Source organism: Heteronotia binoei, chromosome 5, assembly GCF_032191835.1.
Source record: "Heteronotia binoei isolate CCM8104 ecotype False Entrance Well chromosome 5, APGP_CSIRO_Hbin_v1, whole genome shotgun sequence".
In the NCBI taxonomy this organism is placed as follows: Eukaryota; Metazoa; Chordata; class Lepidosauria; order Squamata; family Gekkonidae; genus Heteronotia; species Heteronotia binoei.
The window spans coordinates 77,013,542-77,031,282 of NC_083227.1; the positions used below are offsets into that span (position 1 = coordinate 77,013,542).

The window sequence follows — 17,741 nt, forward strand, 5'->3', positions numbered from 1 at the left end:
ACAGAAAAGATTACTGGGGTGTAGGTGGGGAATGAAGACAATTAATTCTTCTTTTCCTAGAATAGCAGAACTAATGTTGATGGGCAGTTGGCCACTGTGGGAAACATGATGCTGGACTAGATGGACTCTTTGTCTGACCCAACAGGACACTTCCTATTGCTCTCCAAGACGATGGATGCTGCAGAAATCTGCCCTATGTTTTATGAATGTCAATGGATTGGCAACGATCATAAAATAAGAGGTGGTCCAGCTTTACTTATATTCTAAAACTGCTGTTTCTTAAATCATGTACATCTTATGACTCTTAGGAGTGGAAAACGAAACCAAGGCTCATATTGTAGAGGAAAGGATTTTATTTTTGTTTGTGATGATTACAAACTCATCTAAAAAAGCAAAAAAATGACTTTAATATATCAATATACCTTTTTTTATCTAAAAAGCAAAACAGATAAACTGCAAAATACAAACATTTACTGTATACACAAAAGAAACCTAATTTTCAAGGGTACACTCCAAATTTTTAATCCTATACAAATATTCCTTATTGGAACAATAATGATGACAAGTAACAACAGGTCTAAAATGTCTTTTTAAAAATTACTTTAAAAATTTTTTAAAAGGAGGACCATCTGGTGTCCTCTCAAATCCACACAGCTATTTACTACAGACTGTAGTCACAAGTGAGAATTTAAACAATAATTTAAAAAATGTTCACCCATATTTTCAGCAGAATAGAGGTTTGTCCGTACTACTTATAACCATGAACCCCCTGGAGATGCATTCCTCTCAACATTGCAACAGCATTAATACAGCAGCAGCAGCAGCAATATTCTACTACAACAGCAAAGGTTATCAGAGCACTAGATTGACTGCCTGAGGGGAGATGGAGGAGGAGACATTAAGGAACAATCTCAGCTGGCCATTTTGTTCTCTTACCCCCATCCTCCAACCTACCCTCTCCTTAGTTAAAACAAGTCAAACACACACACAGAAGAGTCAGCATTGAAATGTTAGCTTCTGCACTGCTTCCCTGCAACTGATCATTAGCCAGCCACTTGGGAACCAATCAGGCAGGCGGCTTCTCCAGAAAAAAAGATTTTTAACTAACTTATTGGGTCCTGCTTAACAGAGGACACAACATGCAAAATGGGTTATTCTTCTGCATCACTGCATGTTGGAAACAAAGGAAGTCAGCAGTCTGCCACAGAACCTCTTGTTGCAAAAATGCTCAGATCTCAGTGAATTCATTTGTGTTGGAAGGTTTTCCTCCAGCCCTAATCTCTTACCCAGCGTCCTATTACCACCCCCCTTCTGATAGGTTTTTTTTTTGACAGAATTTTCAATAAAACCCTGTCAGACTAAGGCTGCAGTTTTAAACTTGCCTGCTAGGAAGAAAGTTACACTGAATGTAGTGTGGCTGTTTTGCAAATAAGAATGTTGAGGGTCAAAGCTACAGATCTGTGGCTCAGATTCCTCCCAGAGCATTTTGCAGACAGGGGGAGTTTTACCCATGGGAAAAAAATTACCTTCTTCCCTCCACCCCTCCCACTGCAGCCCCAAATGTCCCTTGAAAAGCAGTCTCTTGGCATTTCTTGGAATGCTGGCATTTAGGGGGCATTACTGGCTGCTCTGGGGAGGGGGGCAAGAAAGTCACAGTGTACAGGTGGAAATCCTTCCATCCATAGAAATGCTCTGGTGGATAAAAGTCTGCATTTCTGAAACCTGGATATAAACATCTGTGAGATCACTGTTTATGTAAGTTTACCATTGCCTTTTAGGAATGGATTTCCTTCTTTTTGTGTGTGCGCGGAGGGAGTGCTTTTCTGTTTTAGTTCTCTCCCCACCCCACCCCCGGCCAAGTTTTCTGTTTTAGTTCCTTGCAGATTCCAACCCCCCCCCCCCTTTTTTTTCCTCAGCAGACTTTTCTGAATGGGCCCTTCAGGGGCATGGCTATTTTTAGTATTTAACAAAGACACCAGTCACAAAAAGCTTGATCTTCTGCTAAATGTTTATTTGTTTGAATCATTGGAATTAACAGAAATGGCTTAAATCAAAGTGCCTTTGGCTTGAATGAAAATACATCCTGGGGTGTCTGTGGTTTGTTTTAAAGTTGGAGTGGGCAGAGACAGGAGGAATACCCTAAAGCTTCATCAACAGTCAAACTATGAAACTAGCATGTACTACAATTTAAAACTGCATTCTTCACACAACATTTGTCTGCACTTTAGATTCAAACAGTCCAATATAGGACCCAGATGGTCATGCCCTGGTGACTTCCAAACCTTTTTTGATCAAAGCGGTATCAGTAATCCTAAATGAAAGCTTGAATTCTGCCTGACGAAAGGCTGAGCCTCAGCTGTGAACAGACTAGGGAGCTTTCAGTTATTGGTGGTGGAAGACTTTGCCCATTATGTGATAGTAAGGTTGCCTATCCATGGACTCCAGCCTGGATTTGGTTCTCACTTGCCTTCAGTCCAAATAGGTGGCCTCAGTTTCAGTTTCTAATCTGCACTAATAGTCTGACTTTTTGTTGTTGCTGGTTGAAAACACTTCTGGGGTGTGTGCTTTCCTTTATACCCTCTCCTATAGCAAAAAAAATCTAGTTTGGTTCTGGGGTTGTCTGTTATTTTTGATTCTGAGGTTTGATTACTATTTTTAAGAGCTACACAAGTGGTTTCCCCCCTCCCCTCTGTTGGTTGTTAAAAGCCCATTTTATTTGCTCTGTGCAGTTTTGTCAGCCAACGCACTTTAGTTAGTGCAACATGGAAAACTCCTTTGATTTACATGAAGTCTTGAGCTTGTAGCAGCCACGAGATTGGAGAATGGCATACAAAAGTTGGTAAAGAGAAATGGAGATTGTTAACTAAATGCTTTCAAGCTGAAGTCTTCCTGGGTAAAGCAAGATATGCATCTGCTCAATATCCTGTCAGATGATCGACAGTTTAAAGTAAGAAAGCAGATATATTTCTTACTTCTTTAAGTTAAGAGATGTTAGATTCATGCACATGTACCTAGAGACGTAAAACCACTGAATTCAATGCAATTTTCTTCCAAGAAATTACAGCTAAGGTCAAGTTGTAGAATACAACTATTTATCTTTAAGCAGACTGTTGTTTCCATCGTTTATATGCAATGCTGTGCTCTCTGTTGTGCCAATTCACTACAAGTTACCTTCTGCTGGAAGCACAGGGGCTCCGCCTGTCCCCCAGCCACTCCTCTTCTATCCCCCCCACCTTCACCCTGGCCTGCCTCACAAGAGTTGCATCAGTTGCAGCTCCAGTAATAAACAACAGGTTTTCAGCTGGGATTTAACATTCGTGCTCCAATTCTTATTCTGCCTTGTGGGTTAAACTGGACCAGAATCCAAATACAGAGATTTGGGACAAGTTGTTAAGTAGTAGGCATAAACACAGCACATTTACTTTGTATAAACAGTAGAATATACACTATTGGTGATGATATTATTGATGCCATCCAATTAGATTATGAATGAATGTTAACAGTTCAAAAGATTTCCTTAAAAGCAGAATGCATGTTTTGGAAGACTTGCAACTACTCTGCAAACAAGTGTATATTCTGCTGATTTTAATTATATATGAGCCGGTATGCCTTGCTAGCTCTGGATTTCAGCCAAACCAGTGAATGAGCCCACAAAGCATTAAAGGTGCTCTCTCTCCCCCCATATTCTTTTTTTGGAAATGAAAGTGTTTCTTTGAATAAACATTCAGTTAATTCCACCCTCCCACCCGCACCCCCAATATCCGAACCAGCTCACCAACAGTCACAACACTGAATATTTAACTTCTCAGTTACAAATGACAGATAAAATAGGCCACAAAGTTCTACAAAGTAAATTAGAAAAAAATCAGATTTTTCTTTTTCTTTTTTTACAATCATAAATAAGTAGAAAATACAAATAGTTGTTTACAATGTTCCCTTACCACCCCCACCCCCACCTCTTTAATTTGGCAGAATCTGTTATTGACAGTCAGATTTACCACATTCTATTATCCAGAAACTGTGTGATGTGAAAATGTGCTCCTTAGAACAGAAAACTGGGACTGAATCTGGTTGTGTTATATGGTAATTTTACAACTTCTTTCTCTGAATCCAAGCTTTACTTTTGCGGTCAAGTCTAAACAGCCAGAGTATGTTTTAAGGTCATGGTGGGCATGCATAAATAACCTCTTCATGCTTAACATGGAAGCAACTGATTCTAATGGCACAGCTTATCCAAATGGGGCTGGGTTCTCCTCTGCATTAGTTGGAACTCTACAGGTACAGTGCTGAGATTCTCTGGTTTGTTCTGCTCAAAGCATACCCTGGTTGACCCAGATGTTTACCTGGTGCATTGGCTGTTTTTGAAGTTCTGAACTCCCTTTCCTTATTGTTAACAAACTATTGCAACATGCCCTAGGCACGTCACATGAAGTAGGATGTTCCTCACTTTAAAAAAAAAAAAAAAAACAAAACCTCCCCAATGAGCTCTTATGCCCAGATCAAATAAATGAAAGATTAAGCATCTGACCTATGTTTCATTGAATTACATTGGAGCCTTGCTTTGGTGTTGGACTATGTGTCCCTCAGTGCCCTAGCAGAAATTAAAGAAAATGATAACTTCTTCTCAGTTGGCTTGCTTTTCCTGGTTACCGAATTCACAGGTTTTTCAGCAGGAAGATAGATAGCAATTTCAACTGGGCTGGGGTCTGCTGAGGACGCTGCAAGATCCGCAGCTACCCCAGCAGTGCTGGATTTACAGACCTCATAGTAGAGCAGTCACTGGAAAGCAAAAGCACCCTGTTCTCACCTACTTGTGTTACCGAAAGCGCAGCTCCCTAATGTGCAAGAAATTGCAGTCTCCAACTACAGAAACATCCGCTGTACAAGACAGTTGAAACTGCTGTGCTTTGGTCCTTATTTTAAAGTTATCCCTTCCATTTTATTTTTTTTAAAAATGACATGACTTAGTAAGCAAGTGCATAGCCAATGTGCTGTGGCTTTAAAAAAAAATGCATTTAGGAATGTTTAAATACTGGCTAGGCTCCAGTTTATACTACGGCATCTGTGACTGACAGACTAAACTGGCAACAGATTATTTTATTTCTGGCTTCTAATACTTCCAATATTACAGTTAGTACCAATACTCACTCAGAAGGCGACACCTCCCAAGAAAAATGCCCATATAGAAGGGATTAGAAATTTTATCCAACACAGAATGCAAGGATAATTAAACAAACAAAACTTAGGCTTGGCAAAATCTGAGGTGAGTTTACTAGAAGCAAATCCTTATTTCTAAGTTAAATGGCAAAATTCTTAATATTTAATTTACCTATAGAAATCTTGTTCAAGTACATTTGCACTTTTATCCACACTAAAATATCTCTGCAGCTCAGTCCATCTCCTTGGGCTTCCTCCTCTTCTGAAGGTCACGACTTACAGAGCTCCTATCATCTCTTCTGAATCTGCCTTGCTACAAAAGCTTCCTCCACAGAGGTTCCAGAAGCGTTCTCATTATGAAATTAGCAACCTGGCCTGGCTGGTATCGTCACAGTGCCCAAAAATCCTTTGCATTTCCTGATAACAACAAATTTTGGCAAATTTGGGAGTTTTAAGCAATTTTTGAAATTTAACAGCACTTTTTTTTGCAGCATTTCTTTGTAAATTCAGTATTTATATGTGCTCTTTGACACTACCCTAGTATTCTAAAAATATTCAAGTCAATACCAGTTTGTCTTGAGTACAGCAAGGAGCCTATGAAAAGTGGGTCACTTTCTACATGACATTATCTAGCGATGAGTTATCTGTCAGTTTACTCCCATGTCTAAAAACGTAACATGGAAAGCTACCAGACACACAGATGCTTTTCAGAGAAACGCTTCCAACTTTGACACAACTCAGTTGTATGATTGTGTTCCTCAGAAACTAATCCATGTAAACCCTTTCAGGGATAATTAGGCACAGGGCTGACATGGGAAAGGACTTCTGTGATCTAGAAAGTGGCCCAGAGAAGCAAGTAATGGGCAAAAAGAGAAAAAAAGAGCCCCCAAAACATGAATAATTCTGCCTCTTACCCTTGTACAGGCTGTTCACACATGCACTGTACTCTGAAATGGATGTCACTTGGATTGTTCCCTTGGTTCATAACTGCTCCCACCTTACACCCTATATTGCCATTTTTCCAATTCTACACACATGCTCATATAGTCTGACATGGACCACAGCAAGCCTAAAAGCATGTACCCGTTGCCTGTTGTAAACCCCCCCCCCACCTTAACCAGAGGAAGATAATGCTACACCTTTGAAAACCAGTTTCTTAAAATACCATATGCATGCTATCTTTTAAAAAAGCAAATCCCTTAACTGAAAGATCTGTTTTTTTAAAAAATAAATTTAAATTCTACCCTGTTCCCAACCATACCAGCACCTAAAGATATCTGAGATTTGTAGATGCATATTTTTTCCTCTATGTGTGTGTGCCTGTGTATATTGCTGGCAAGAAAATCAACATTAGTGGCCAGAAATGATGAATAGGAGTTAAGATATGTTATGTGGAAAAAAAACAACTAGTAATCCTGCAATGTGCCTAATTTGATATGAAAACTCTGCCTCTGAATACAGTGAGAGGCATCTGCTGTGATTTACTTTACAAAATATTAAAAAATAAAAACCAAAAACACACAAAAAAATAACTTTCTCTGTGAGAAATAAAAATAAACCTAGTGCAAATATAAAGCTCTGTAAACCTGGTCCTATGAGAGATTCTATGGTTAGTAAACGGCAGTTTTAAAGCAGGTGTCTTCCTCTCATAGAGAGAGCTCACATCATAGTCTCCACGATGATATGAGTTGGCTTGATCAGTCCCCCGTTGGCCACGGCAGCAGGATAGAATGGGACAGCACTTTCCGATTCCCTGGCCCACCGGTCCACTTCGCGTGGGGCAGCAACAGCTTTCACCCTCTACCAAGAAAAGGAGAGAAGAAGGTTAAAAGAGGAGATCTTCAGACAGCTGGGTTGTGCATTTATGGGCACACCTACAAATAACAGACCACAGATGAGAGCTGTCAGTTATCAAATAGGCAAATGGGGGAAGCAGGAACTTACCAAGAGGGGGCACAATTGTCATCCCCATGCAATGACAGGTCTTCCAGCATGACCCAGAAGCAACATTGTCACTTCCAGATTATGCTGGAAGTTGCATTATCATATAGGGACAACTATCACCCCCAGCCCCCGTTTGACTGGCTAGTTCTGCCCACTGACCAGGTAAGCATCAGTAGGCAGCAGCCAGAATTACCTGGAGATCTCCCACCATAAGTGGCAAATGGCAACCTGAGTTATCACACAGTGGGAAGACTAGACAATTACTGAACCTGAGGTGTAGCTGGCCACTGGCCACAGGACAACCCTGGGCTGGAAGTTAACTACTGAGGGAGATGTTATGTGCAAACCAAAGAATGAAGAATCAAAGTCACAGTATCTCCCAGGAAAGAGGATGCTTGCAAACTGGCAAAGGAGATTTCTTTGGCCCACAGGAGTTGATTAGTTAAATTCTCCACTAGGTGGCTCTCTTAACACAGTTCTGAAGCAGCAGCAGCAGTCACCCACGGCCTTCCGCTGCAGCAAGGTTTTTCATTTCCCATGCAGCACGATAGAAGGGGGCAAAGAAAGCTTTGTACTTTGCAGCAAGATTCTGTGTGCCTTCAATTTATTGGTGTCCCTTTGCAATGCTGATATCCCTACCATGCTGAACTGTCTGAGATTCAAGAAGTATTTACCTTATTTAAGCTTCACCTTTCCTCCCAATGGGGAATCAAAGTCACACATGGTGTTTTCCCCTTCCCTGCCTCATCCTTGTGAGAATCTTGTGAGGCAAGATCCTGTGAGGCAAGCTGACAATATGTTACTGGCCCAAAAGCACCTGGAACTTCCATGGCCAAGGGAAGATTCAAACCAGAATCTTTTAGATCCCAGTCCAACATTCTAACCACAACACCACACTAGCATAATAAGAATGAGGGCAGCTTCTCATGCAACCAGTTGGCTTCTCTACCTGTGAACAGCTTGCTTGTCCTTCTGGAAAAAATACATTGAAATGGGAGTCCTCTCTTTCCTCTTTTATAGTTAAAAAAAATCAGAAGGGGCCTAAAGACCATCTAGTCCTACTCCTTACATTATGAAGGATGACCTAAAGTATCCCTAACAAATAAATGTCCACTCTTTGGTTAAACACTTCCAAGGACAGAGAACCCAAAACATCCCTGGGCAACTGTTTCCACCACAGAACTGCCTTTATTGTTAAAAAATTTCCCTAAAATATTGCCAGTATCTCCTCATCCCTAATTTAAACCTATTATTATGAGTTCTCTCCTGCATGACCAAATGAAATATTGCTTCCCCCTCCCCTAAATGACAGCCCTCCAAATACTTAAAATGAGTAATCCTATCCCCCCTCAATCTCTTCTCTTCCAGACTGGCCATTCTGAAATCTACTAGTCTTTTTTTGTAAGACTTAGTTTCCAAACCCCTAGTCATTCCTATTGCTCTCTTTTGCATCTAAAGTTTCTATGTCCTTCTTACAAAAAGGCCTCCAGATCTAAACATAATACTCCAAATGGGGTCTGACATCACATTTTGTAATATCACATCTCTTGTCCTGACGCTATGCGTCTGTTGATACACCCTAAGATAGAATTTGCCTTCTTCACTGCTGCATCACACTGGCTACTCATACTCAATTTGCAGGCCACCAAAACCCCATGATCCTGTTCACATATGCTATTATTAAGAAGGATATCCCCCATCCAGGATAAATGTACTACAAAGTTTTCCTACCCAAATGCAAAAGTTTACGTTTATCTCTATTAAATCACATCTTGTTCATATCTGCCAATTTTCCCAATATATCCAAGACTGTATTTCATCTGTCTTCTGGAGTGTTTGCTATGCCATGCAATTTGGTATCATTTGCAGATTTAATTAGTCCGTCGCACCCTCAACTAGATCATTGATAAAAATATAAAGAACGCAAAACCGAGCCCTCTGGCATCCCACTATATACTACCTTCCCATCAGATAAGGAGCCATTAACTACCACTCTTCAGGTGAAATTATCCAACTAATTCCTTACCTGCCTAACCATACTAATTTACAATGCCTGTTTATTTTGAAAAATAACACATTGGCATCTTACCATTTATTTTGTACTTGTACACGTCTATTCTAGGAGCTATGGTTCCATGAGCAGCCACCTCAATAATTAGCAATGTAAGAAACATTGCTGCTTGAAGGATCGCCTGGGACAAAGGGCTTTTTATCTACAGCTCTATGCTATGAGAATTAGTGATCTAAATGAGCTTGTGTAAATTATTTTCACATGGGTGTCTAATGTACTCCAACTATACAATACAAAGATAAGACTCTAAGCTGCAGAGTCTTGTGGGCAAAAATTCTACTTTGTGAACTACTGGCATTAAAGTTGTGAGCAACTGCATAAATTAACTGTGTTCTGGGGCCATCCTTCCTGAGCTAAGACAAAAATGTGTGAGCTGGAGGCCAAAAATCTGTGAGCTAGCTCACACTAACTCAGCTTAGAGGGAACACTGATGTAAGCCACTCTAAGACTCAAAGAAGGGTGGGGTATAAATCCAATCTCCTCTTCTTCTAAGCTACAGTGACACTGCAAGCAATGGACTTAGATATCTTTAACTCTATTTAGGATGGCACTGTGAGCCTTGCTCTGTCCCACAGAGAAACTGGAGAACCAGGTAGACATGATACATAGCACAGTTGAAACTGCCTCATATGCCAGAATGAATGACTTGGAAAACCATTTGCAGGTTGGGCCTATGTGGCCTAGAACTCCTTTTGGCAAAACATTACCAGTAACAGCTGCACAGAAGATTGCCAGTTTGCTTAAGTTTATTTTTCATTTTTCTAAAAAACAAAAACAAACTTACCTCAATGAGAGACCCATCCGACTGTAGTATACGGATGACCATAACTAGAGGGATGCAGATCATAGAAGAGAGCGCAAGACCCCAGCCTAGGCCAATTGCCCAATCAGGATATATGTACACCTTATTGTAGGTCAATGGTGTATACTTGGCCAAAGAAAAGATAAAGCATCCCTGTGTAAAGAGACCAAAAATACAAACATCAGATTTAAGATGTGCCACAAGAACTGTGGTCTGACAATGTTTGCTGTATGGCTAGGGAATGTCAATGTATTAATGTTATCACTTTATATACAATGAAAATAATTAGCTGACAATAGGACATATTGCCTATTACACTTCTATTCCACTAATCTTCATTGCCATTCAAGGGAGTGTATATGGTCCTCCCGTTGATTGGCCCAAGGTCAGCAGGGGAGCTTTATGGCTCAGTGGGGGGTATGATCTGGGCTCTCCCCAATCCAGCAGCTACACTTACTGTAATTTTACTAACAGCAGGAAGGGGGGGTTGTTCTCATCCCAATCCCTGCACAGTGACCTATGTGCAAATAGGGGGCCATGGTGTGATACAGGGGCCTCTGATCTGTAAGAACCCATACTTTCTTTTATCTACTAACACGCAAGCCCTCTTTAAAGGATCAGGTATTTAAAAAGCCACATTGCTCTGACCTCTTTCTGTTTCATGCACCCCTATATCATCTGTTCTGCCCTGATAGGCCAGAGGAATGAATGCACCAGTTTGATGTGTGCATGCTCATGCTGTGTAAGAGAAATCCCCCACTTTGTAGCTTGTCATCCTTTTGAGAACCGTGATGTAATAATTTTAAACTGGAGGACGGGGGGGACTCCTCTATGTTTTAGCTGTCCTTTTTTAAAAAAATCTAAGCAATACTTGTTGGAATAGCTCACTGTAGCCTAATTTGAATAGAAAGAGTGAAGAGTAATTGCAGGTGGAAAAGTGGCTTGATACATTGTATAGCGTCAGTTTGTTTATTTGCTCCTGTTGAACTGGCCCCTCCCTGCTGTGAATGAACATTCTTTTATGTCAGTTGAAGAGAAGGAACTGCTACTGTTTGTCACATAAAAATGTTTTCTCTTACAGTTTACTTTTTGCTTCATTGCATATAGTTATTAACAAATGCACAATGTTACTTAAGCAAATACGTGTGCCAAATGATATTACTTCACAATGGATTCAGCTACAGACTCTGCTATAAATGAAGAGGTGGAATATTCTGCACCTGGTGAGTGAAGGGATATTGCCCCAAAAGGAGGATTAGTTGGCATATTTATATATAGGATATATATACCTCCCTAACACTTCTTTCATTTAAGTAAAAACTGTTGCCTCTTCTGCAGCCAACACTATGCTGAACTAGTGTGACAACCTTGCTTGCACCACACTAGCACATTCTGTTAACAACAAAAATGAGTCTCAAAGTCTAGCAGATTTATCATGCCATAACATTTTGCAAGCTAGAGACCAATTCATAGGGTGCAGCCTACAAAAGCTTGTGCCACAATAAACCTGATTAAATCTTTCAAAGCACAAAAAGACATTTTTGTTTGTCAGGCTCCCTCTTTGGATTTGTATCTAGCAAGAAGGAGGCTTTTAGACATTTTTGCTTGTTTTCTACCTGATAGGAATGTTTTAGATTTTGAAAGTTGTATAATTGTGCTGCTCTACCACATCCCTATGTCTTCGACAATGTTGCTTTACAATCCTTCACTGATATAATACAGAAAATTATACACACACACAAACATATAGAACATTCAAAGATTTCAGGTTTTCACGGCTGGTAACATCATTAGGGTTTGTAGAATCTTTCGGGCTCAAGTGCTGTGTTCTACTGGAGAAAGTTTTCCTTCCAGACGTTTCGTTCTCAGCTGCGGAGAACATCCTCAGTGGCATTGCAGCCAGAGCAGGCACTCTGACCTTCTTGGCTGCTGTGCATTGATGCACAGCAGCCAAGAAGGTCAGAGCGCCTGCTCCGGCTGCAACGCCACTGAGGATGTTCTCCAAAGCTGAGAACGAAACGTCTGGAAGGAAAACTTTCTCCAGTAGAACACGGCACTTGAGCCCAAAAGATTCTACAAACCCTAATGATATAGAACATTCATTTATCACCTCTACAGAGACCTGAATATTTCAGCACCCACCATGCAAAGAACTGGTGTAATTATCATCCAGCTCCATTTCATCCATGGACCGGGCCTATAACCAATCATATCTTCGATGGCATCGTAAATATTATCAGCGCCTAAAATTCAAACACAGTAGAAGTCAGATTTGTTAGTCTCAATAAAAGATTCCTCCTTCACTTTGTGGGCTGACCTTATAACACTAGAGCAGAACTGAATATCTTAAGTCTGGTTTTGAATGATGTGAAACAAATAACAGAATCACACCAGGATGGGGTGGGGGGAGCTACCTTACTCCTTTTTGTATTCAACACTATTGTTCCCCCAACCAGTTGCTGAACATTTTAACATTTACAGGGCTTCTCCTTGCTCTTTTACTATATAATCTAGCAAACCAGAGATCACACATTGATAATCACAGAGCCGTACTGTTGTCACTGTTGCTCTGCTCCCGGGTTTCTGTTTTCGTTGTATCAAAACACTGATTCCCCATCTGCTGCTGCATGGGCACATTTTGATATGTGGCTCCCTCCAGTTCTCCCCGCACCTTCCCAATCTTGTTTTTTTATAGATCAGGAAGGCGCGGGGAGATATTAGGGGAGCCACAGTTCAAATTAAACCTGTGCAGCAACTGGTGGGGAATCAATTGCTTGATCTGACAAAAGCGGAAGCTCAGGGGCAGAGCAACAGTGACTGCAGAATTGGTACCAGTTGTATTTGGCTATGCGATAATGCTAGTGACCAGAGACAAAGCTACATTGCCCTCACAACAGAATGTGCATCCCAATGAACATCCAATCCAATCCTCCCAAGTTCTGCATTTTTATTTTTACTTGGCTAAACAGGTAGACAGTTTTAGCTCAGTCATGGAGAATATGTTACTTACTTATATTGGATCTATATCCCGCCCTCCACTCCGAAGAGTCTCAGAGTGGCTCACAATCTCCTTTACCTTCCTCCCCCACAACTGGAGAGGGCTGGAGAGGGCTCTCACAACAGCTGCCCTTTCAAGGACAACCTCTGCCAGAGCTATGGCTGACCCAAGGCCATGCTAGCAGGTGCAAGTGGAGGAGTGGGGAATCAAACCCGGTTCTCCCAGATAAGAGTCCACACACTTAACCACTACACCAAACTGGCAAACTTAACCACTACACCAAGCTTCCCTCTCTGCTGCCATCAAGCTTCAGGAACTGAACCTTTGGCAGACCTCCAAACCCAAGATCCAGTCCCAGAATATTACAGAGCAGAAATTCAATGTATTTGAGCAGGAGCAGAGCTCTGGCACTATACTGTGCATGGTAGGTGGTGGTGAACTCTGTCTGTCTTGGGTCAAAGCAAAACATGTCCCAAGAGATGCGATGCTGCTGGTTAAATCCCAGAAACACAAAGGAACAGGGTAATAACTCTTTGTTGTTGTAGAATTCTGATCACTTTGCACTCTGCCATTTTCTACTTTTTTCTCTCTCCTATTTAACCTCCCACCTCCTGGGCTACCTGATTACCCCAGTGGCTTTGGCACTGTCCTACAACATCTTTCCTCTTTCTTGCAAGGAAAGTAATCAGACTATAACTTTACTTACCATAAACCCAGGCTACAGCAATGCATTCAAAGAATGCAACCCACAAGAGGCATACACCACTAGCTGCATAGTAGTCAAAGAGTTGAAATACATACATGCCACCCTGCAAAAGAGGAACACCATGAAAAACACACATTACATGAGTACAGTTCATATGCTATCAACACACACACACACAAATTGCAGAAAGCAAGCTGACCTTCACCACTATCTTTCGTATCTATGACTCACTCTGCAGAAGATTACCCATCCACAAGTATAAATGCCAATCAACCCTTGGAGTTATTCAGTGCATACTGTGGTCCTTTCAAAAACCTGCACTCAATTTGTTTTGTTTTTTTCTGATACAGAAGGCATTTTGAAAGAAATTGTGATTGACCAAAATTAAGTCGCTTAGTGTAATTTACTGAAACACTGAAGCACTTCCTTCATACAGGATAGTATTTTAGGATGGGCATTTTTAGAAATAAGAGAGAAGCATATAATTGGTATTTCACATAAATAACTATGAAACTTAAATACGCAAGTAAAGTTCACTAAGGAGCTCTCTAATGCATGGAGCAATATTTCTTCCCCAACCTACCATTTCTCCTTCATGCACAATAATGACTTTTCTAATTTTCCATGCACAATAATGACTTTTCTAATTTTCTAGCCTCCCTAATGGGCTCCAAATCCAATGTGACAGATTGCGCCCTGGACATGTCCCACATGCCTTAACTTTGACTCACTTTTTTTCTATGATAAAGGTTGATTCTAACCAGGTTTTCAGCTGGTGAAAAAGAAAGGGCAGGGTCCTTTTTGACCACCAAAAAGGCTAAGGGACCTTCATGGTCAAAAGCCATGTGGGACAGGAGTTGCAGTAAGAAAGGGAATTGGGAGAGATTGAGCAAAATAGCTGGCTGGATCCAAATTCATGTCAGTAACACAACATAGCCCAATTCCTTGTACATGGTGGGAAATACCATCAAGTAGCAATTGAGGCAAGGGACGCCATTGCCTGCCTCGGTGTAGAAACCCTGGACTTCCTTGATGGTCTCCCATCCAAATTTTAATCAGGGCTGACCCTGCTTAAGCTTCCAAAATCTGACAAGACTGGCTTATCCTAGGCCATCAAGGTCAGGGCAACTTCTTGAATAATCAAATACAATTTTTTTTTATAAAAACGTGCACTGGAGGTAAGATCAGACTAAATGGGGCACTAATAATACAGAACTTGAGTTGGCATATGCCTAAATTAGCAGAATTCAACTAAACAGGAAAACTGGAATCTGGATCAAGAGCATGTCTTTTTTTTTTTGGTTTGCAGAATGCTCCCTTACAGAGCACTGCTGCTCTTTTGGGTTCTGCCTCCTGCCTTCACAGCATGGATTCACTGTGCAAAACACGGCAAAGCGAAGCAACTTCTGTCACAGTCTTACTTACTTCAGTCACCATAGTTAGTCCCAGAAGATAGCTGAGGAAGCATACTATAGCGATGAAGATTTCCCGTCGGTAACCCTTCCTTAGGAAGGATGGGTACAGATCAACTAATGATGTGATCTGTCCTTCAACTTCAACAAACTGGAAGGGAAGAAGAAAAGAAAATGCACTGAACAAATGCACAAGTAGTTCATTTTCTTCTAACAAAGCACCCCTTGGAACCAGTGTCAGTCATTCTAGCAAATGAGTAAAATCCACAGTCTCCTTGCAAACAGTCAAAGATTTCAGCCAAGTTTGATTTTGAGCCATGCTTTCTGGATGCTTGCTGACTTCCTCTTTACCTTTTATAGATAAAACTTTATTATGCATGTATAGATCACTGATTGGCACATTCACACAGGTAGAACACTAGGGCAGTTCAAGGAGAGGAACATCCATATGTACATTTCATATCCTGATCTAGTCCACCCTCTGTGCTCAATCAAGTTATACAAGTTTGTGCAAAGTGGCCCATCAGAGTTAGAAATCAAGACAGGGAACTGAGGGGTATGTGCAGACCACCTAGTTTTCAGACTGCTCTTGTACACGTGTAAATACTCAGGCATTTACACTGAAGAGAGGGAAGAGGGGAGAAGCAGGACTATCTTCCCATAAACAAGCACTGTACATACGGAAGCCTCATACTCCTCTCCAGTAAGCAGAGAAACAATCTGATTTGCTGCCCGTAACAGCATAGCCTGTGGTTAAAGAAAAAAGTGACCATGTGCTCAGACTGCCAGATTATTAATGCATTTAAGTTTTGCTTTGGATTCACTGGGAAATCTCTCTCCCCTGTCATTTAGAAACAACCATTTCTTCAAGCTGAAACAGTTGTGGAAATCTAGGTAAGAAACTCAATATAGGCAAAATTCCCTGGGGTGTGGATGTGTCTCCTTGTAGGACCAACTGCTTTTGCTGTAAACCTCCAAAATAGGCTACTAGAGAAATACAATGATAAGTATGCCCAGTTTGTTCCTGCATTCTTTTAATAGATGCCAATTTAATTAAACAACACCAAGTATGATACTAACTGAATCAGCCACTGTAGCAGGAAAGCACTCATATGGCCATATTAAAGAGAGAAGCCCAGAGAAAGGTCACCTTTCAGATTCCTTCCCCAAAGGTAACTGTTGTTCAATTACATTTATGAAGTGACTGCAAGGCAGTCATAACTCCAGCTTGGCTTATAATGTAACAATAGAATTCAATAAAGCTGTGAGCAAGAGTTTTATTAATGATTTGCAATAAACAGCAATGCAAGACCTAATGGGTCCAAGATCTAACTCATTCTTCACATAACCAGGGCTGGTGCGTGGGAGTAAGCCAGATAGGCAGCTGCCTAGGGAGCCACCTGACCTACACAGGTACTGCCGGGTGCCCCCTCCCCCACCCCTCTCAGCATCCCAGGTCTGCACAGACCTGGGAAGCTGAGAGCACTTGGTCTCCTCTGGCAAGGGAAGGCGGGCTCAGAGGAGAGCACTCCCCACCCTACCACTCTCGGCTTCAAAGCTGGGGGGGGGGGGGGTGCAGTGGTGTGTGTGTGCTCCTCAGAGCCTACTGAATGCACAGGCCACAGCTCCACTGTGCTCTTGGCTTCTCGGGTCTCTGCAGACCCAGGAAGCCAAGAGCGAGGCAGCATGTTGCCATGTGCTCCCCTCCGAGCCCACCTCCCCTTGCAAGGGAAGGTGGGCTTAGAGGAGAGCATGCCCCGCTCTGTCACTCTCAGCTTCAATGGTGAGAGTGGTGGGGCAACATGGCAGCGTGTGTGCTCCTTGGAGTCCACAGGCCACTGCTCCACCCTCGCCTTCCCAGGTCTACCTGGGGCAGCGTGGGGCCTAGGACACCTGGAACTCTGGCATTGGTCCTGCATATAACTTCTTGGTAGGTGGTGCTTCCTTTAGTTCAATGAGAGAAGGCTGAGCTGATTCACAGATTACCGCCTCACCATAATAAGAGGTCTCCTTACATTAGAAAGCAAAGTGTTCAGTGGACCTACTGCCTTTGTTGTTTTTGCTGGGAAAAAAACAGCTGGCCTACTTCTCTGATGGTTCTTATTCAGCAATCACTAACCAAAGACACATAAATCCTGCCCCCCCCCCCAGCAAAAGAAACCAGTGCAGCCACTTATCTGTTGCAAGACTTTGTGATGGACAAATATTTTCAAAGTGGCCCCATTACCCCATACATTCTTCTTTTCATCATCCTATACATGCAATATATTAATTTATTTTACACACATTTACACCATCTTTCTCTCTCTGTTAAGCAGCCACTAGTTCTTTGTGGTTCACTTTAAAAGACGGTGTCAAACTCCTTTCCTAACCTACATCCTTACATAAAAGTCTGGGCAATTTCAGCTGCAATGTTAACTATTGGTCCAGCTTGTTCCTAAGCTGCTCTAGCATTCCAAAATCCTGCTTGACAGCACTCCAAAAGCAAACAAAACATTAAGTGCTCCAATTAGTTTTAATTATTCGACACAGCGAGAAATGACTTAAAATTACTAGGCAACCCTCAATTTACATAAGTACTTGGTTGCAGAACCAAGCGTTTGAGCATGTTTTAACATTCAATTTGGAAGTGATTAAAAGTCACTCACTGA

General features: G+C 41.5%; 1 protein-coding gene across 4 annotated transcripts in view; it reads right to left on the reverse strand.

The window, feature by feature from the left end:
• Positions 1-335: 335 nt before the first annotated feature.
• SLC6A6 (solute carrier family 6 member 6) overlaps positions 336-17,741 on the reverse strand; it is a 69,865-nt gene continuing 52,459 nt past the window's right edge. For all 4 annotated transcript variants that reach the window (XM_060239653.1, XM_060239652.1, XM_060239651.1 and 1 more), the window contains 5 exons: positions 15,104-15,241; positions 13,679-13,781; positions 12,117-12,217; positions 9,957-10,127; positions 336-6,957 (listed from right to left, as the gene is read on the reverse strand). In XM_060239653.1, coding sequence (XP_060095636.1) covers positions 6,817-6,957; positions 9,957-10,127; positions 12,117-12,217; positions 13,679-13,781; positions 15,104-15,241 — 654 coding nt within the window. In that variant the 3' untranslated portion in view covers positions 336-6,816. The remainder of the gene's footprint in view (positions 6,958-9,956; positions 10,128-12,116; positions 12,218-13,678; positions 13,782-15,103; positions 15,242-17,741) is intronic.